General features: G+C 44.1%; 2 protein-coding genes across 16 annotated transcripts in view; one reads left to right on the top strand and one right to left on the bottom strand.

Annotated features, from left to right (window-relative positions):
* The window catches only part of DNAH3 (dynein axonemal heavy chain 3), a 169,477-nt gene extending 153,812 nt beyond the window's left edge, over positions 1 to 15,665 (bottom strand). For 3 of the 5 annotated variants that reach the window (XM_019820825.3, XM_045048192.1, XR_002150558.3), the window contains exons 1-6: positions 15,272 to 15,665; positions 10,224 to 10,627; positions 5,613 to 5,717; positions 4,856 to 5,078; positions 1,668 to 1,740; positions 436 to 610 (exon numbers count right to left, since the gene is read on the bottom strand). In XM_019820825.3, coding sequence (XP_019676384.2) covers positions 436 to 610; positions 1,668 to 1,740; positions 4,856 to 5,078; positions 5,613 to 5,717; positions 10,224 to 10,262 — 615 coding nt within the window. In that variant the 5' untranslated portion in view covers positions 10,263 to 10,627; positions 15,272 to 15,665. Of the gene's footprint in view, positions 1 to 435; positions 611 to 1,667; positions 1,741 to 4,855; positions 5,079 to 5,612; positions 5,718 to 9,775; positions 9,921 to 10,223; positions 10,628 to 15,271 lie in introns of all 5 variants that reach the window. The other 2 variants (XM_045048191.1, XM_045048190.1) reach the window with 2 other exon arrangements.
* Positions 15,666 to 15,678: 13 nt separating this feature from the next.
* LDAF1 (lipid droplet assembly factor 1) overlaps positions 15,679 to 20,897 on the top strand; it is a 67,562-nt gene continuing 62,343 nt past the window's right edge. For 2 of the 11 annotated variants that reach the window (XM_045048200.1, XM_045048194.1), the window contains exons 1-2: positions 15,679 to 15,826; positions 18,418 to 18,617. In XM_045048200.1, the coding sequence (XP_044904135.1) occupies positions 18,522 to 18,617 (96 nt within the window). In that variant the 5' untranslated portion in view covers positions 15,679 to 15,826; positions 18,418 to 18,521. Of the gene's footprint in view, positions 15,827 to 16,520; positions 16,643 to 18,243; positions 18,272 to 18,398; positions 18,618 to 20,897 lie in introns of those variants that run through there. The other 9 variants (XM_023247041.2, XM_045048201.1, XM_045048199.1 and 6 more) reach the window with 8 other exon arrangements.

Here is a 20,897-nt window from a genome sequence, read left to right as displayed (position 1 = left end):
ATTTATTTATTTTGAGAGACAGAGAGAGAGCATGGGGGGCAGAAACGGAGGGAGGGAAAGAATCCTAAGCAGGCTCCCTGCTGTCAGTGGAGACCCCAACGTGGGGCCTGATCTCATGGTTCATGAGATCATGACCTGAACTAAATCAAGAGTCAAATGCTTAACTGACTGAGCAACCTAGGTGTCCCACAACCTATGTTCTATAAGGACTCAAAGGTTTCTAAGACCTACTAAAACAATTCACACACACACACACACACACACACACACACAAATACACACATACCCTTATTCAGTAGTCTGTCATGGGGTCTGGACTTTGATATTTTTAAAACATTCCCTGGGTGGTTCTGCTATTCTCCCTGAGTTTAGAATCCCTGAGCTGTCAAGAATAATTCTTAGCAAACTGAGAGAAAGGAAGCAACAAGAACATACCTCTAAGTCTGATTCAGATGGTTGGGTTTCTTTACCTTCTATTTCCATCTCCTGCTGTAACATCACACCAATCTGTTCTTCTGGACTCATTGGTCTGCTTCCTGGCAGGGTCAAAGATGTCACTGCCTCCTTCTTTATGGATGATAAGGCTGAGATATTGTGGGCCAGCTTGGTCCTGAAAAGTAGACACATCTTTGGTTCTCTGCAGAGGTGCTCTGTGTCAGGCCTACTGTCTCCAAGCTGCTGAGTGTCGTTCTGCAATGGAAACCCCTCTCCTCTGTGTCATCTAACAGTATGGATGTGCACTGCAGTGACAGCCTCTAACCATGGAACATCCATAGGTATGCTAGCATTGGTTTTGCTCAGGTGGTAAATTTATTTTTTTTTATTTTCATTTTTTACTTAAAATTTTTTTTAATGTTTATTCCTTTTTGAGACAAAGAGAGAGACAAAGTGCAAGTGGTGGGGTGGCGGGCGGGCAGAGAGAGAGTGAGAGACAGAATCTGAAGCAAGCTCCAAGGCTCCAGCACAGAGCTTGATGCCAGAGCTCAAACCCATGAAGCGCAAGATCATGACCTGGGCCAAAGTCAGATGCTCAACCGACTGAGCCACCCAGGCACCCCTCCTTTTTTTATTTTAGAGAGAGAGAGAGAGAGAGAGTTCGGGAGATGGGTAGAGGGAGAGAGTGAGAGAATCTTCAGCAGGCTCCATGCTCAGCACAGAGCCTGATGCAGGGCTCAATTCCAGGATCCTGGGATCATGACCTGAGCTGAAAACAAGAGTTGGCAACCAATGAGCCACTCAGGTGCCTCTGCTCAGTTGGTTACTTTAGTTTTATTTAGAGCCTTAAAAAACTGGGTTAAAAGAGAGCGCGTGGGTGGCTCAGTGGGTTGAGTAACCGACTTCAGCTTTGATCATGATCTCATGGTTCATGAGTTCGAGACCCACATTAGGCTGTGTTGACAGTTCAGAGCCTGGAGCCTGCTTCGGATTCTGTGTCTCTGTCTCTGCCCCTCTCCTGCTTGTGTTCTGTCTCTCTCTCTGTCTCTCTCTCTCAAAAGTAAATAAACATTTTAAAAAATTGAGTTAAGAGCACTGGTGGAAAAACACATGAGTTACTTGGAGTCTGGGAATGCTTTGAAGTCAAGAAGCAGAGCATGGTTAATGAGACCACAGCCTTCTTCAGTTCAGCCAGGTGTCCTACAATCTCCTGCACCCACAGGGATACTTACCTGGTGGGATTCTCTTTGTCTCTAGAGGAGAACTTTCTTTTCTTCTTGTTGGGTTCTGATGAGCAGTTAGTTGCTAGAAGAGTGGAGAAGAAACACATTAGGGTCATCCTCTGTCCACAGGACAGTCCCAGAGCATACTAAGGGGAGTAGACTCGGTGCAATGGGGATAAGGCAGGAGATGGGCCGCCTGGTTCTACATGCACCACTAATCACCTGTGTGACTCTGAGGCAGTGACTTCATCACTCCAGGCCTCAGTTTCCCCAACTGTGAAATGGGAATGCACATACCTTCTATTCACCCATACAATTGTCAAGTATTAATATCAGTCCTACTCGATTCACTCCCTAATCCTGTATGCCCTATTTTCTAAACGTTGGAAATTACTGTTTAATATTTCTAAGTAGGTGAAGACTTTGACACTTGGCATATTTATTTTAAAGGAAACATATGATTATCACAAATAGAAAAACCAGTATCATGCACAATACAAGGTAACTACAAATGAATTCAATAGTTGATATAAAACTAGATTATAAAGCTTTAACTAGATACTGTTACTTAAGTCTCCAGCCTAAAGGAATTAACAAGTAACAGAGAAGTGTCGAAGACATAATATTAAATTGACATTTTGAGAGGCTCCTGGGTGGTTCAGTTGGTTAAGTGTCTGACTCTTGATTTTGGCTCAGGTCACGATCTCACAGTTCATGAGATCAAGCCCCACCTCATGACCCACGTCAGGCTCCGAGCTGGCAGCACAGAGCCTGCTTGGGGTCCTCTCTCTCCATCTCTCTCTGCTCCTCATCCTGCTCATGCTCTCTCTCTCAAAATAAATAAATGATCTAGGTTCACAGCACAAAGCCAGGACTGAAGCAAGGCTGTCCTATCCATGAAGACAGCACTGTCATGCAGATAAAGCACAGGGATCCTCAATTCTTATGTTGGCCAGAGATAACAGAGACAGCCCAATAATAAGGAGGCCAAGTTTCACGCAGCCTCAGTGACCACATCTACAAGATCTCCAAATATCACCTAGCATGGGAGTCCCAAGCCACCAATATAAGGTCTGGTACTAATTTGGGGTCCTAAGAGGCCAGATGAAGGCATAAGAATAAAAACGTTAGATTAAGAAGTATGTGTCAAAAAGGTACACTGATTACATTTCTAAGTGAAAACAATCAAAATTAATCTATGGTGACATAAATCAGAAAGCAACTACCCTAGAGTGGGATGGTTTTGGGTAGGGAAGAGAACTCACTGGAAATAAGCACAACAGAGCTTTCTCTAGGGATGGAAATGCCCTATATCCTGTTTGGGTGGTGGCTACATGGTATAAACAATGGTCAATGCTCACTGAACTGAACACTTGAGACCTATGCATCTTATTGTATGTAAATCATACCTCAATAAAAACAATGGTGGGGGGGGGAAGCAAGTCACAAGAAGGGAAAAAACTCTCAACAGAAGCCTGCAAATTAAAATCCCAGACCAGACCATATGAGAAAAACCAATAGTAAGAAAGACAGTTAATTGACTCAACAAGCAAGGGATAATTCTGCAAAGTAAAAATAATACAGCAATCAAACATTGCTCCAAAATAAATGTTTAAGATCTTCCCAGGAATATTGAAAGAGCTAAGCCTATAAGAGTAAAATGACAAATTGGCAGGTAGAATCAATTAGAAAATCTGAAAATGAGGGGCACTTGTGTGGTTCAGTTGATTAAGCATCTGACTCTTGATTTCAGCTCAGGTCATTGTCTCATGGTTCATAGGATCAAGCCCCGAGCAGGGCTCCACATTGACAGCATACAAAGCCTGCTTGCGATTCTCTTTCTTTCTCTGTCTCTGCCCTTCCTGTGCTTGCACCCACACTCTCTAACATAAATGAACTTAAAAAAACTTTTTTTTTTAACGTTCATTTATTTTTGAGACAGAGAGAGACACAGCGTGAACGGGGGAGGGGCAGAGAGAGAGGGAGACACAGAATCGGAAGCAGGCTCCAGGCTCTGAGCCATCAGCCCAGAGCCCGACGCGGGGCTCGAACTCGCGGACAGCGAGATTGTGACCTGAGCTGAAGTCGGACGCTTAACCGACTGAGCCACCCAGGCGCCCCTAAAAAAACTTTTTTAATTAAAAAAAAAAGAAAATCTGAAAATGAAAAGATTTTGTCATGAAAGTAAAAAAAGTTCATTAGACATGATAAACTCAAGGCTCAACACAGTTGAGCAAATTAGTGAATCAGAAGATACATCTGAGGAACTTACCCAGACCCAGCACAGAGAGAAAAATGAAAAATATGAAAATGAGTTTGAGACAGAGGGCAGACTGAGAGGCTCCAACACACATGTAACAAAAATTACTGAAGGATAAGCAGACTTGTGTGTGCCCAGCAGGATTAAATAAATTAATACATATAAAGTACTGTGGTAAACAGCTTCCAAGATGGCCCCCAATGATCCCCACCTCCTGGCATCATGGCCTTGTGCAATCCCTGTGCGTGCAGGCTAGACCTGGTGACTCACTTCTAACAAACAGAATACAGCAAAAGTGATAGGCTGTCACTTCCAAAATTAAATTCCAAAAAGAGTGTGGTTTCTGTTTTTTTGGCTCTCTTCTGTCTCTTGCTCTCTCCCCTGTTCCCTATGAGGGAAGCCAGAAGCCATAATGTGAACTGCCCTATGGAAAGACCCATGTGGCAGGAAACTGATGTCTATGACCAACAGCCAGCAAAAACCTGAGGAAATGAATGAGCTTGGGAGAGGATCCTTCTCTAAGTGCCCTTAGAGGACTGTGGGGCTAGCTGACACCTTGATTGCATGTTTGTGAGAGACTCTGAGGCAGAACTATTCGGTTAAGCCATGCTCAGATTCTTGATCCATAGAAACTATGAGATAATAAGTGGTGGTTGTTTTAAACCATTAAGTTTTGGGAATAATTTGTTATTCAGGATTCAATAACACAAGTACGCAGAAAAGTGTTCGGCGTGTGGTAAATGTAAGGGACACGGCATACAGTAAATGTAATGCTAGATATTACAATCATTCCCATTTCATAGATGAAAAGACTGAGACCCTATGAGGTTATCCAAGGTTAGCTTCAGCAAGCAATGGAGCCAGAACTAGCACCCACGACTAAAAATCTCACTGCAAAGCCCCATTTGGATCTGGTATGGCACACTGCTACAATTACCTAATGGCAGCCCCTTTCTGGTCCTTTCCCTGGGGACATTGATAGTGACTGGCTGGTAAACCTTCAGCAGGTCCTTCAGCTTCAGGTCCTGGGCCATCAAGGAGTAGTTGTTGGCAATGGAGTCGCTGGGTCCACGGTAGTGGTGCTGCTCTTTGAAGGGTGCAGCCAGGGTCCACGATGTACGTTGCATCAAGGGGGGATAAAAGCTGTGCGACATGATGGTCTACAAGGAAAGAAATGCAGAGTATGACGAGGTGAAGGACATCTCTTGGAGGAGCTTAAGTTCCACTCACATGGAGACTCAAGAGAGTCCTGCATGCCCTACGCTGTTTCTACTTCCTGCAAACTCAGCCATATGCTTCCTGGATGTTCACCAATTGCACTTCTCCAACCACCATGAGCATGATTTCTGATGTCAAGGACAAAAGCTGGCTTTCAATAAGCAGTATGTTTGTGCATCAGGCGATTTACTTCTATTGTCTTTATTCTTTATGGACATGGCTGTAAAGTAGAAATAATCATCCTTATATTTTTCACAACCGAAGATGCAGAAGTTCAGAAAGTCTCAATAATACAGCAGGGAAGTGAGAAGGCTGGATCCTAACTCACCTTTGTACTACTAGATAGCTCTTTCTCCCCACACTACCATAGCCTTTTCTGGTGGCAGAAGTGACCAAAGCCATTGATCCCACTCGTCAAGCCTAGCTGTTTGTCTCCCACTAATATCAGTAGAATAGCAGCAGCCCAGTGAACATACCTGGTAGAGCGCAGATGGTTCCTCATTAGCAGAAGCAGGCAGAGGGGGCAGCTCTGGCCGCATCTGGGAGTGGCTCATGTGATGTATTGAGTCACTTTCAGGGATCTGCGGGAAATGGGAACAAAGCCGCTCTTCAGGAATCGGGAAAGATTTCCAAGCCTCTAGGTTGGCAAGGAGTAAAAAGATCCCTAAGATAAGTTTTAGGGACAGAGTTATGCCCACTAAACACCTTCTCACCCCCATCCATAGTGTAGGTTTCATTTTTAAATCAGTGATGTCTCTCCTCCAGCATCTTCTCCTTGGCTACCCCTAAATGAGCAAATTTAGGGTAATATTTTCCCCCTGGGAAGACCCCAAATTCTGAGGGAAGTTACCCTATCCTGGGTTGTGATTAAAGGGGTTAACTTTAAACAAAAAATAGACCCTTGCACTTCACAAAAACACAATTCCAAATAGAAATTTGCTTATGTGGTGGCATTGCACTCTGTGTGTTTAACACACACATGAGCAACTCTCTGTTCTGCCTGCTTTGAAAAATAAAAAGAGTCACTTAAATAGTATGGGTGTCTGAGTCCACCATTCCATTCAGTGAGGGTGCACTTAGGGGTGAGCCTCAGGTAGGGGTGAACCTGCGGCTCCCATGGCCACTCTCAGTTCCCAAGTACCTCTTCTGAGCAGAGCTGAAAGTGACAGCAGTATTGAACAATTCTGTGTATGTTTCTGTCCTAGGACCCAGCCTCTATGTGCACGACAACTACTTATCTGGGGCTGTGACAGAGAAGGTACAATTTGTTCCAAAACTAAAGGAAAACTGTGGGTTGTACTTACTGAGACATGTTGCTGTATAGCATTTTAAAGATGGTCTAAGGGGCTTTCAAGGGCAATTTTGGCTCTCCATGATTTTTCACCTAAGGCAATGACCTTGGACTAAACTGTGTAAGACGAGACATTACTGGATTCATTTGATTTACTTGAATCAGCAAATTATGTCATGCAGGGGAACTGGCAGGGGGTAGCAGATAGGGAGTATATGAATAGGATGTCAGCCACCCTCACACCCTAACCAACTGCTCACTGATGACTCAACCTCATAAAATAACAATACCACTATAATTTTTTTTTTAATTTTTTTTAACGTTTATTTATTTTTGAGACAGAGAGAGACAGAGCATGAACGGGGGAGGGGCAGAGAGAGAGGGAGACACAGAATCAGAAGCTGGCTCCAGGCTCTGAGCCATCAGCCCAGAGCCCGACGCGGGGCTCGAACTCACGGACCGCGAGATCGTGACCTGAGCTGAAGTCGGATGCTTAACTGACTGAGCCACCCAGGCGCCCCACCACTATAACTATTCCAAATTGTTACATGCTAGGCACTGTACAACCTTATGAGAGGTTTTTTTTTTCTTTATGAGAGTTTTTGATAACCATGTTTGACATGAAGAAACTAAAGCCCAGAGAATATAAGTAATGCATCCTGGCCACACACAGGTGCTTTTAAATACACATGACTCTGGGGGCATTTGGGTGGCTCAGTTGGTTACGTGTTCGACTTTGGTTCAGGTCATGATCTCCCATTTTGTGAGTTCAAGCCCTGCATCAGGCTCTGTGCTCACAGCTCAGAGCCTGGAGCCCGCTTCAGATTCTGTGTCTCCCTTTCTCTTTGCCCCTACCCTGATCACGCTGTTTCTCTCTCTCTCTCTCTCTCTCTCTCTCTCTCTCTCTCTCTCTCTCTCACAAAAATATATAAACATTAAAAAAAATTTTAAATACACATGACTCTGCATCCCAACACATTGGAAACAGCGAGTACTGACAACATGGCAAATTACTTTAGGAAGGTGTTGATCTTAAAATTCAACAAAAACATGCAAACCCATAAATAAAGATGCACACCAAGCCTGAGATCTTTAAAAAACATACAACAGGCCCACTGGTCTAATGGCGTAATCTAGTTATTGTAAAAAATTGTGGCACATCACACTCACCAATAGAACTTTATTAAAAATAGGGATGCTTGGGCTCCAACTTAAACGGGAGGAGTTTGAGACCTGCAGACTTTGCTGTTTTTAGAGAACTCAGTTTGTTGAGTTAAATAACCGTGTCTATCTCTCTTTTTTTTTTCAATGTTTATTTATTTTTGAGAGAGACAGCATGCAAGTCTGGGGATTTGCTCCCGGGGAGGAGCAGAAACAGAGAGCGAGAGACACAGAATAGGAAACAGGCTCCAGGCTCTGAGCGGTCAGCCCAGAGCCTGAGGTGGGGATTGAACCCACAAACCACAAGATCATGACCCAAGCCAAAGTCAGACGTTTAACCAACTGAGCCACCCAGGCGCCCCTCTCTGTTCTTGACCTCAGTTTCAAGGACCTAAGAATTGATCAATTATCTCCAAGATGATTTTTCGGTACTGAAATTAGTATCAGATTTGCACTAATCAGGTGAACAAAAGAATAGAACTCCAGCATCAGCCTGAAAGGAACCTGGTCATCCAAACTGGGTACCACACCATCTGAGGTCGATTCTGGCAGTGGTACTTTCAGCGCTATGAAGTCATTCATGATTTCCATCAGGATCCCAGATGTACAGCATATAATGATTGATAAGTTCTGGCTGCCTGTTTTTGTTTTTTGTTTTTTTGTCTTTGCAAGCAAGAAAGTTTTATGGTCACTGGAAATCTTTCCCTTGGCCTAATTTTAAATATGTTTCAAATAAAAATCTTCATTAAAAGAGCAACAAGCAAACACCACAAATTTCAGACATCTTGAGTAAGTTACAACAAAAATGGAAATGAGTAGTTAAACCAAAAAACCTTGAACTTTTACAGTCAAGTAGGACGTTAACATTATTCAGGAGGTGTCTTGCTTCTGCTCATGGCTGGGGTAAACCTGATGTCATCTCTGACACCAATTGGGAAGTTATTCTCCCTACCAAAATTAGTAGGGCACAGCCCTAGTGGACAAAATCAGCTCTTCTCCAATTTCAGTCCGTGCTATACAGTCACCTGATCCCACCCAGTCCCTGGCTCCAGGAAGCACATGTGACATAGGTCAGGCTAATCAGGGTTCTCCACCCTCCTAGACACAGTGCTTGGCTCAGGGACAGGCATGTGACCTAAGCTGGGCTCATCAGTCTTTCCTGACAGTTTCACTAGACCTATTGAGAAAGAGGCACTCTCAATAAACATCTTTGCCTTATGTGGAAACAAAGCTTTCATTAGAATACAGCCAACATAGAAGCAAGACTCCCAGAAGGCAAAAGATAGACTCCCAGTGACATCGGCTGGACTCCTGGATCTCATTTGGACCTCTCGGTTACTTGAGCCCAGAGATTCCCTTTTGGGTTTGAGCTAAATTATATTTATGCTCCTTCATACTGAGAGATGTTCATCCAAGGGGCAGACACAGAGGCAGCTGAATCATCATACAAAGACATAAGCCATTCTTGGGAAAATAAAGAAACTGAAACATTTTGCAAGAAGCAAGCCAATATTAAGAATTTTACAGCATATAATAGAAGCAGAACCTTTGGAGAACAAGTTAAAAATTTGAGCTTGTTCATAGGCACAGACTAAGACACACAGAGCCAGAAATACGGAGAGCAGAAAACATCTCAGTGCATGGGACAGGGATACATGGAACACACACAGGATCACCAGATCTAGAAATCAATTCCAGAACAGAACATGACCATACCTAAGAATGCTCTGTGGCATCTTGAAGGAAAAAGAGATTGATTTTTGTAAGAACCACCTTCATTTCATAAAGTTTCAATTTAAAATGCTCCTCTGGTTTGGGGTGCCTGGGTAGCTCAGTCAGTTAAGCTCAGATCATGATCTCACCACTTGTGAGTTCAAGGCCTGCGTCTGGCTCTGTGCTGACAGCTCAGAGCCTAGAGCCTGCTTTGGGTTGTGTCTCTCTCTTTCTCTTTCTCTCTCTCTACCCCTTCCTTGTTCATGCTCTGTCTCTCTCTCTCTCTCTCAAAAAACAAATAAACATGAAAATGCTCCTCTGGGCACTTTAGGGTATGGCAACCTAATGGATCTTGGCTTTGAACACCAAGATTCTGACATCTAGATGGAGTAACACTATTACTTTCAGATGGATAATTTCTGACTACACATCATGTTTGCATGTTCTTCTTGGAGGCCGATCTCAAAAGCTCACCTGCTGCAGCAGAATCACTCAATTCTTAGTTAAAAATACAGATTCCGGGACCCCAATCAAGTCTTCTGGATCAGAACCTTTGGGAGTGAGGCCAAGTCTCTGTTTTCAAGATGCTCTCTAGGATATTCTGATATACATCTGGGAACTGTTGGATGGAATATATGGTCTAAAGGCCTCGGGAAGGGAAGGGAAAGGAACAACAGGTATCTATTCCTGAAGTTTTCACAGCAAAACCTGAGGCTTTTAGTCCAAAAGCCTAATTCAGCAAAAAGCATATTTCAAAGGACAAAGCATAAAAATGTTAACACAGTTGCTCAGTCAAGGGGATCTAACATGGCAATTAGTCTATGATTGAAACATCCCCTTCCTGCCCACTCCCAAATTCCCTACATGTTGAAAATACAGGTTTAAAAGAAAAAAAGAAATACACCTTAAAATTCACACCTACCTTCTGAGATGAGCAATCCACGTCACTCATGTTGTCCATTTTAGTTGGGTCTATTACAAAATGAATAAAGAGCTCTCAGTTTCTCTAGGGATGATCCTCTCGTACCAGTGGCTCTGAAATTCACACTTGCTTATAGCATAGTGAGGTGACACAGAAAATGGAACTTTCTAAGTGTTCTGAAAGCTCTGTTCACAGAGCTGTCTCTCTGAGGTCATAGACTTTGGCCCCCTGAGGAGTTCTCTGGTAGAAGAAGAAAGAAAGAGAAGCTAGAGAATGAAGAAGGGAGAGCATTGGGGTTCTGCAGGGCTTTTCTGCTGTGGTTGCAACGCCTTCTGCTCTGGCCGCTCTTCCCTTCCACTGAGCAGCTCCTCTCTTAGAACTTTTCCAGGAACACACCGAGTTCACTATAGAGGAAAAATGGAAGCAGAGTTACATGTTAATACAGATAAGAGGGAAGAAACACCTCCACTAAACAATACCCTAGCAACCTGAACTCTTCTCTCTCCTCCTCTCTGGGCTGTTTTAACATTGGAGGTGCCTGCACCCAGGCCTTGGGGCCGGTAACCAGGCTTCAGCGTCTGTTGCTAAGGAAGGAGGGGCCTCAGCTGTGCCCAGATACAAGACTGGGCTTGACTCAGCTGGTGTCTCCCTTTGCTGGAGGCCTGGCTGGGCAGCAGAAATTGGTGGTGACAGAAGGGAAGATGGGAGGGTGTTTAGCAAAGATCCGGGAATGTAGAGATGAGTGGCAATAAAAGACTATGCCTTTGGTAAAGTCTAAATGCCTATAGCACGGTGGCTAAATTCTCAGGCTGGACCCAGCTGGGTTCAGATCCTGCCCTTCCCATTAATTAGCTTTGTGGCTTGACGAAGTTGCTTAATCTCTCTAAATGTCCTTCTTAAATGTAAAATGGCAACAAACGTGAGTACCTACCTCACAGGGTAGGTTGGAAGGTTTAATGAGATAATGTCTGTAAAGCAATCTGCACAGAGCAGGAGGATGACCAACTCATCCCAGTTTGCCTGTGACTTTCTGGGTTTTAACACTCCAAATCCTGTATCCGGGGAACCCCCGCAGTCCTAGGCAGTGGGATGGTTTGGTCACCTGATATAGGAGGCACTCTATAGATGTTGTGGCTAACATAATTCTTTTTTTTTTTAATATAATTCTTATTATAAACACAGAAACACACATACACATACTCACATACATGTATACTTGTGTACACAGGTTACAGTATTAGCTGCTGTCCAAACATTCAAAGCACACATTATTTGGTCGCTTGAGTTCCCTCAAAACCAAGTTAGACTTATTGAGCTCTTTTGGGGTGCCATGCTTGCATATCTGTTATTTCATTCAATTTTCCCCAAAAGGCCATGTTGTTCCCATTTTATGGAGGAGAAAACCAAAACTGAGAAAAATACATAACTTTCCCAAATTGATGCAACTCATAAGAGCTAATAGAAGTTGAAGCCTGTCCTTATGACTCCAGAGTCCATTGCTCTTTCCACAAAGGACCTATCCAGAAAACAAACATTTCTGAGATCCCACCAGCACAGCACCAAGTACTTCTGTTTCTCCTTTTTCTTACTTTTTTATTTTTTAAGTTTATTTATTTTTATTTTGAGAGAGGCAGAGTGCATGAGCAGGGGAGGGGCAGAGAGGGGGAGAGAGAGACTCCCAAACAGGCTCTGTACTGTCAGCCCTGATCCAAGATCAAGAGTCAGATGTTTAACCAACTAAGCCACCCAGGCACCCCTCTCCATACTTTGAAAATAACCTTGTGCTTCCCCATCTCTTTTATTTCTACTCTCTACCATCAAACATATATGTAGAGTCTGCTTTTAGGCAAACAATCTTGAGCAATGGAATGTAGAAAGGGCTCACAGCGACCTCCTGGCTGAATATAGACAAGACCATCAGGGGACTCACCTCAAAACATCCATAGGCCCTAACTAACCAATGGGTTACTTACAACCAGACACAGTTACCATAAAGTCTCCCTTTTTTCCATACATCCCCATTCCTCCTCACATTTCCCTTTTAAAAATAGCCCCCACCCACTGCCTCTCCTTTGCTGTCCTGCCCCTCCCAACCTCCCTTGAGGTGTATTTGGTAAACTTCTAGCTTCCTTGTTCTGCCTCAGGTGAATCCTTCACTGCCCTTGCCACTGTTTTCCACCTGATCGTTACCCCACAACTGGGGGCCCCCATCTTCTGGACAGACACGACATTTAGATAACACAATATATACAATTTCAAATAGTATCTGGAATAAATGAACTAGTGACAGGGTTTGAAACTTTGGTTTAGACAGAAATGGGGTTATTACCAGGCCTCCTATAATGGGGCATGAAACCCAATGTCACACAAAAACCAGCGGCTGTAGCCCAACAAAGTGAAACAGTAGAAAGAGACTGGTATGGTGCTAATAAGCCCCATGACCCTGTGCGTGAGGAGGAGACATGCCTCCAACTGAAAGTTAGTGAACTCTAAGTCTACATGTGTTCAAAAACATCAAAACAATGATTATGACTTCCATGTATTGAGCTATACTATCTGCTAGCACTGTGCTAAGCATCATCTTTCCAAATCTTCTCAACAACCCAGAAAATAAATACAATTATTATCCCAAGTTTTATGGCTGAGGAAACAGACACAGGCAGGTTAAATCACTCGGCTAGGTTGGTGGCAAAGTTGGGACTTGAACCTGACTATGGAATCTGTTCCCTAGCTTTAACCAAAAACCTACGTGTGGTCTGTTAACGTAGAAAATAAATAAATAGGGCGCCTGGGTAGCTCAGTCGGTTAAGTGTCTGACTTCAGCTGAGGTCATGATCTCACTGTTCAGTTCCTGAGTTTGAGTCCCAGGTCAGACACTGTGCTGCCAGCTCAGAGCCTGGAGCCTGCTTCAGATTGTGTGTCTCCCTCTCTCTCTGTCTCTCCCCTGCTCATGCTGTTTCTCTCTCTCTCAAAAATAAACATTTAAAAATTAAAAAAAATAAATAAAATATCTACTAAGGAGAATGAAAATGCCATCTCCCCCCCAACACACTCCCCAGCCACCTCATCTGCACCAGAATTGTCTGACTTAATCTTCTGTCTGATAAGTCCCAAGAGGGATGCAGGCTTCAAATCCCTCAATCCCTCAACTCTAAGTACACAGGGTTGCCAGATGTAACACAGGATGCCCAGTAAAATTAGAATTTCAGATAAACAACAAATAATTTTTCTAGCATAAGTTTATCCCATTCGGTATTTGGGACATAATTATGTTAAAAAGTTATCTGTTGTTCACTTGAAATTCACTCTGAACTGGGTGTCCTGGATTTTTATTTGCTAAATCTGGCAATACAGGGAGAAGAGGTCAGTTAGAGTCTGGTTTGTCCCCATCTCTGTGATATAAACAGCTTAGGATCTCAGTGTGTTGTGGGGAAATTTTCAGACATTTCTTATTCAGAGCCCAGGGCTCCTGGCAGATCTTTTCTAAGACCCGAAATGGTTGCTCACCCAGAGTAAGTAATCTCTGAAAAGCATAGAAGAGGCTGCATATGGATATATCTTATTGACCCATCACTGGTCATCATAAGCCAAGTCCTGATGCTATGGAGAGAGCTAAGATCCTAGTCATCAGAGTATACATAACATGGTGTAGAAGGCAGCCAAAGCACAAGGATAAAACAAAACCTGGCTGTCCCTACAATGACAGAGGTGGAGGGGGAAGTAAAGGATTCACAAAGACGCCCCTAGATGGCACTCTTGAACAATCCCACGGAGGACCCAGTTCAACTTTCGAAAGGAAATAAGAATGATGGTTGTAATGTTTTGTTCTAAAGGAAAAAAACCCACAACCTTTTCTTAGATGGGGCACCCATCATACTGCAGCAAATCAAAGTGCATGAAGCCACACAGGATTGCCTGAAACTTAAGGATTTAGGGACACTTATCCCTACCATTAGCTCCTCTTTTCTTGGCTGTTGTGGAGGTAGAGCAGGATTCCTTAGCTTTTTTTTTTTTTTTTTTTTTTTTTTTAAGTTTATTTACTTGGAGAGAGAAAGAGAGAGAGAGTGAACAGGGGAGGGGCAGAGAGGGAGGGGGAGAGAGAATCCAAGCAGGCCCAGCACTGTCAGTGCAGAACCTGATGCGGGGCTCAGACTTACAAATTATGATATGAGATCATGACCTGCTTAACCAACTGAGCCACCAAGGCGCCCCCTTTAGCTTCTTTTTATTCTTACTAACCCCAAGCTTATGTCTTTATCCACCAGCCTGTTTATTTCTAGAAACATTAGTTGGTAAAAGACTGTGCCATCCAATCTTTTTGAGTCTCTTTTATACTCCAGATAGGTATTAACTTCTTTATAGCTATTATTGCACATGTCCTCACTAAAACCCTGTGACTGTCATCCAGGTCACAGAAGAAAGGTAGGTCAACATAGGTCCCTGGATGGAAAGTGCCTGAAAACTATGTAGTAGCAGGCCAATGCACGGGCCTATCATTTTAGAGACAAAGCCCAGGCTTAGAGAGGTAACTCACCGAGGTCACACTGTAAGCCATGAGATCAGAGCCCAGAACTGTTGGGATCCCCCTCCCCCAGCCATGGTGTTTACGGATACACTCAACCCTCAATCAACCCTCAATCTCAGTGGGTCTCAGCTGGGGACGATTGTGCCCCTTCACAGAACCTGTGGCAATGTTTGGGGACATTTTTTTGGTTGTCACAACTGGGAGGAAAGGGATTACTACTGGCATCTAGTGGGTAGAGGCCAGGAATGCTGCTAAACATTCTTCAATTCACAGCCCCTTAATACAGAATTTTCCCACCTACTAAGTCAATATTGCTGCCATTGAGAAACCCTGCTCTATGGGTTTGGGGCCAGGGAACGTGTCTGGCTCTGATATAGAACTGAGGGACTTAGGTTTAGACTTTTTCATCCATAAAAAAAAAAAAAAAAAAAGAGATAATAGCTGAACTCATCTTTAAGGATCTCGTGGGTTCGTGACTTCTGCATGAAAAGTAATGGCTAACACCTTCCAGTAAAGGCCATACCTCATTGTTGGGTGTCCTGAACTCCAGGAATGCTTCCAGAAGACTTGGTAGAGGTGTAGGCATTTAGGCAGGGGAAGCCCTAAGACTCTACACAAACCCGTGCTCAGAGGCCAGCCCACCTGTGTTGGCGGTGGCATGGGCACTCTCACCTCAAGCCAAGGGTGGGGGACGGGCAATTCCTTTTGGGCCTCAGTTTCCTCATCTGTAAAGCTCTCAGGGCCTGTTGGGATGGCTCCAAAACGCTGAGGCAGAGAGCGCGCTCCGCGGAGCGTGGTGCGCGAGGCCAGCGCGCGCCTTTGCTGGCTCCGGCTCCCTCCGGCAGCAGGCGGGAAGAGCCGAGCAGAGCTAAATTGGGGTAGACGTCGGCAACCGAGGGGCGGGGGAAGGGGCGGGGCGAGGGCGGAGAAGGGGCGGGACGCGGCGCAGGGAGGTGGCCGGCCGGGACTGAGCAGGAAGCCGGCCGCAGCTCCCGCCAGTGCCGAAGAACCTTCCTTCCTCCTCCTCCTTTACCTTTCCGCCTCTTCCCATCTCCCTCAGCTCCGGTCGCAGACACCGGTAAGTGTAGCCGCCGGGCCTTGGTGAGAGCTCGAAACTTGAGTGGTAGAATACAGCATGCCTGGGCTGGCTAGACCCCCTCGCGGGGAAGGGCAAATGAGAAGGCAGTGGGTGCCTTGCGGTGTGGTCCCCTGTCCGCTGTTTAGTGAAAAGGGACGTCTTACCCCTTCGAAGCCTTAAAACGGGCTTGGAGTGCACACACACCCTCACATCCACCACTAGATTTGATAACAGGCTTGCCAGTCCCATCCCACCCCCGAGACCCTGCCCCTTGGGGAGACCTGGCTGGGGAGTCTCTAAACCCTTTCCGCAGGATTAATGAAAATGGGTGCCCACATTCTCAAGGGGTCCCTCCTCTCTACTGAGGGACCCTCTCCCTTGTCACTGCAGAGAGGGGAGCTCCAAGTAACAAAGGTGTATTCTTTCCCCCCAAATTAATGACAAGAGTACTCCACTCGCCCCTGAACTTCCCTTTCTCAGCCTCCGTGCTCTCTCGTAGGCGGACCACCCTCTCCACCTGCATCCCTGCCGCTTTCCCCAATGCCCATGGATCCCTAGAAGCAGGGCGCCTCCTCCCCCTCGCGGCTTCGAAGGCTGAGAGACTTGGAAGCTGATGGGGAAGCGGCCTGGGTAGGCCCGAGGCGCCCCGCATTCCTTTTCCCCAAAAAGAGATGCGCCGCCGCCTTTCCCTTCTAGAACGCTCCGGGTGGCCGTTAGCCCCGGGAGGGGCGGGAGTGGAAGAGCCGTGGCTGGGGGAGGGGGACTGGAAGGTTGGTTAGTGATCTCTTTGGTCAGCCGGGAAGGCGGAGAAGGCAGGTAATTTATGGGCTGCGCAGGGTTAAGAGATTGCCGCCTTCGGTTTGGAAACTTCTGAGTGCCTGGGGAGACCCCTCCGTAGAGTGAGTGATTAGGCAGTCTGGGGATTGGAAGCCAGGTGGATGTATTTCACGGCAATGGCCCACGGCCTTCTACCCACGCTGGTTCCCATCGGACTTCCCTAACCGGTCTGGGTGGCCCTTGGGTTCCCTAAGGCCTCTGGAGACCAGTAAGGGGAGCTGGGCTTGTTTCTGCCCGCTGCAGAGATGAGATTAGGGGAGCTGAGTCCTGGGAACATCCCAAATCCAAAATCTGTGCGAGTAGCAGCTTCAAAGACAGAATATGGCTGTAGAGGGGTTAGTCCTTTACTGTGCAAAGCGTTCCTGTTTCACAAACGGGGTTGTAGCAGAAACACTCTAGCTGGGGTAATTAAAATGGACTTTAATTTTCATTCTAGGCCCTAGTGGTATTAGTAAGTAACCCCTCCCCCCTTAACTCACATAATTACCATATGGTATAGTCAATATGATAAACAAATGTCGGCATCACTCAGTTAATTTTGGCCACTGTGACAGGATCTTTGAGGCTTTTTTACTATCAGTAGCAAGAGGTCATTTGTAAGGAAGAAATTGTGTCCAGCCCTCCAGTTTTGGAAAATACAAAATAAGAACAATATGTTTTTTGTATGAAAATCCAGTAAGGGTTAAAAAAAATAGATATCTAATTGAACAAATTGGTTTTATAAATTATATGTGATTAGGACAGTCCTGGAAATTAAAGGCTGTTGAGTCAGGGAGTATATTGTAGCTAGGTTTCCCCTTGAGGCACCTCTTGTTAGGAGATTTACAAGTAAATAGAGAATGATTTATGATGCTGTGTAATTGGGAGCCAACCTGTTAATGTGGGTAGTGAATAAAGAAATTGACCACCATCATTGCTTAAGAAAAGCTTTCTGGGGGGAAAAAGGCAGTGGGACTTAAAATAGTGTTTCACCTTTCACGTTTCTTTGCAGCAGTTTGTCAGGCTAAAAAAAATAAACGTAAGCCCCCAGAGATAATATCATTAATATTTTGGTATTATATGATACATATCCTTCTAGGTCTTTTATTTTACTATGGAATATAGACGTAAAATACTAAGGTTTACGTAACAGTATGGGATATCTTGTAATTTTTTTTTACTTATTACCATGGATGTATTTTCATATCACTAAATGTCCATATTATCATTATTTAAAATGTTTATTTGTTTATTTTGAAGGGGGTGGAGAGGGGTAGGGAGAGGGGGAGAGAGAATCCCAAGCAGGCTTTGTGCTGACAACACAGAGCCAGATGCAGGGCTGGATCTCACAAATTGTGAGATCATGACCTGAGCCAAAAGCAAGATTCAGACATTTAACTGACTAAACCACCCAGGCACCGCTCCACACTATCATTTTAACAAGTAACGAATACTCCATTTTATGAATTTATCGTTATTTAACCAATTTCTTACAGTTAGCTTCTTTCCAATGTTTTGCTGCTTATTACATACTATAAATACGATTGCACTGCACATCCTTTTTGTATGTTTTGATATACCTATTTGATTATCTCCTTCAGATTCTGGAAAATGAATTGTTGGAAGAAGGTGTGTGCACTTAGAAATTTTGATACATACGGCCAAGCTACCCTCCACCTGCACACCTACCATCAATGCGTGAGGATAGTAGAAGCTTTTGTTGAACTGGCTGGGTGAATACTACTAATGGTTTAAGTTACTTCTTGTTTCACCAGTGACAGCAAGAGACAGGGTGACATGAGAGATTCGACTGCACCCTGCCCTGGACAGCTTACAGATAGAAGAATTAACCCGTAAAGAGACTGAAGTGGGTTTCAGGATGGCAAAAGAAGACCTCCCGAGTACCACAAAGGACTTGCAGGAACTGCAGAGGAAGCTGTCTTTGCTGATTGAGTCTATCCAGAATAACTCAAAGGTCAGTTTCCAATCAGGGTATGTAATGGAAAAATCCCAAAATAACACCAGCTTAAACAGCATAGAAGGTTATTTCTCTCTGAGGTAGAAGAAATTTGGAGTAGGTCAGGAATCTTTCTAATTCACCACTCTGACATGCCTAAATTGTGATCTTCAAACTCATTGTCCAAGATGGCTGCTAAAGTATCAGCCACTGTATTCACATTTCAGGCTATGGGATGGAGGAGGGAAGGGGAGAAAGACTTGCAAGCCACTTCTAATTTAAAGGGCCTTCCTAGAAGTCACACACAGGCAGCACTTCCAATTATATCTCATAGACCAAAATTTAGTTGCAGTTCTCCCCTAGGGGTAAATGCAGTTCTTAGATATAGAGGGTGGCTCTCAGTCTTTGCCACAGATACCTTCCTGTTTTGTTTTGTTTTGTTGTTAATTTTGCCCTGTTATCCTGAGACTGAGGGGCTAAAGCCTACTTTAAGATTTGAGTCCAGTTTTCCACTAGAAACCCAGTGTCCAATAGAAGTATGACAGAAGCCACATATGTAATTTACAATTTTCTAGTAGCCACATTTAAAAAGTAAAAAGTAGGTGAAATTAATTTTGATGTATTTAGTCTCATATATCTAAATATTTCAATATGTAATCATTATAAAAAATTATTAATGAAAAAAGTCATTGAAACGTTCTACATTATTTTGTAGTAAGTCTTCAAACTCCAGTGTGTATTTTACACTTAATGGCACATCTCCATTTGAATTAGCCACTTTTCAGATGTTCAGTACCCATCCAATGGCAATGGGACTTGAGATGGTATATTCTGCTTTCTTGAATTTTTATCTTTCTTGCCTTCTTCTATGTGTCACTCAGCATTTTGTCAGGAAAAAAAATAACAGCTCTCAGAAATAATATTAACATTGTGTTGTATTTCCCTCCAGACTTTTTTTTTTCCCATGCAGTATACCCATAAGGTACATAACATATATGTAACGAAATGAACTAGTTTGTGATCTGTTTTTTGTATTAGACAGTACAATTCCCCTAGGGTCTATTTGAAGAGCTACCACTTTGCAGTCTAGAGCAATATACTCCGTAGCGATCTTTCCTGGACTCTTCCCAAAATGCCTCTGGCCCTCTTGGTGGATTTACCAAGCTATTTTTAAATTGGCCAAGCAGCTTTCTAGTCAGCAGGATGAGACTCTTGTTACTAAAAGTTAGCTTAGTAGGAAAGGTCCTTGTGCTCATCGCCATGTGCATTTGATTCTCATTAGATGTGTTAGTTAAGATGTGAAAAGGTATTACAGAACCTTCCATCAGATTGACATAAGCATAATTTATAGAAACATCTACTTGTTTGGAGCATATTTAGATGATTCATTTCTCCCAAATAAGTTTTAGCCTTTCCTCAGAGTTAATCAGCCCTTTAAATTCCAGAAAAGAATAGATTGGCTTCTACACAGAGTATTTGTGAAACAACTCCCATCATTTCTTCTAGGAAGCCCCTGGAATGTCAAGTCTTTGTTGTCTTATTTTTAGGCTGAGAGAGTCAGAAACCTGCTCAAAATAGCTTAAGCAAATGAGTAGTGAGGCATGCTGGGACTTTGGAAATGGGAGGCTATCTTAGAAGCCAAGGGCAGGAAGTGAATCAGGATCTGGCAGGTCACTGGGGTTAGAGGTAACTCTCAACACCTTCTCTTGGGCCATGTTGCTCATGTTGCTTCCAGTTACCGTTTTTCCTTGTGCATCACCTTCATTCTCCTCTCTCTACAGCCTGGCTTTCTTGACTCTTCCATTCACATGGGCCAGTGTGACTCCCCAGGCTGGTACCTTCAACTCCCTATGTCCCCCTCCCTGAAGCCCTTTAGGAGCCTTCTCTGGGAATGTCTGATTCCTAGGATCAGGCTTGACCAAGTCACCTGTGGCCAGGTTGGTGACAGCTGGGCATGGGCTTCTCATTTCGTGGAGAGAAACATGGCTCCAGGGGCCTACCCCTATTGTGGGAAGGGACAGTGTTCAGAGAGGTGGGAAGAGAGAAGGAACATGGGCTGGGCAGATGCCCCCTGATGGCATTTTCACTTGTGGATTACCTATGACTAACTAGTTTTGCTCCCATGCTGGCCCACAAGGGATGTTTTTGAACTAACCTCTGAATCACGTACCAGTGGGCACCCAGGGACTGTGGTCTGGGAGAAACTGTTACCCAGCACCTTGGAGTTGTCTTTACCACTGGTTTGTTTTATTTATTTATTTATTTATTTATTTATTTATTTATTTATTTATTTATTTA

This window comes from Felis catus, chromosome E3 (assembly GCF_018350175.1).
Source record: "Felis catus isolate Fca126 chromosome E3, F.catus_Fca126_mat1.0, whole genome shotgun sequence".
Lineage (NCBI taxonomy): Eukaryota > Metazoa > Chordata > Mammalia > Carnivora > Felidae > Felis > Felis catus.
Note: the sequence above shows the minus strand (reverse complement) of the source record. Positions and strands in the feature narration are given on the sequence as shown.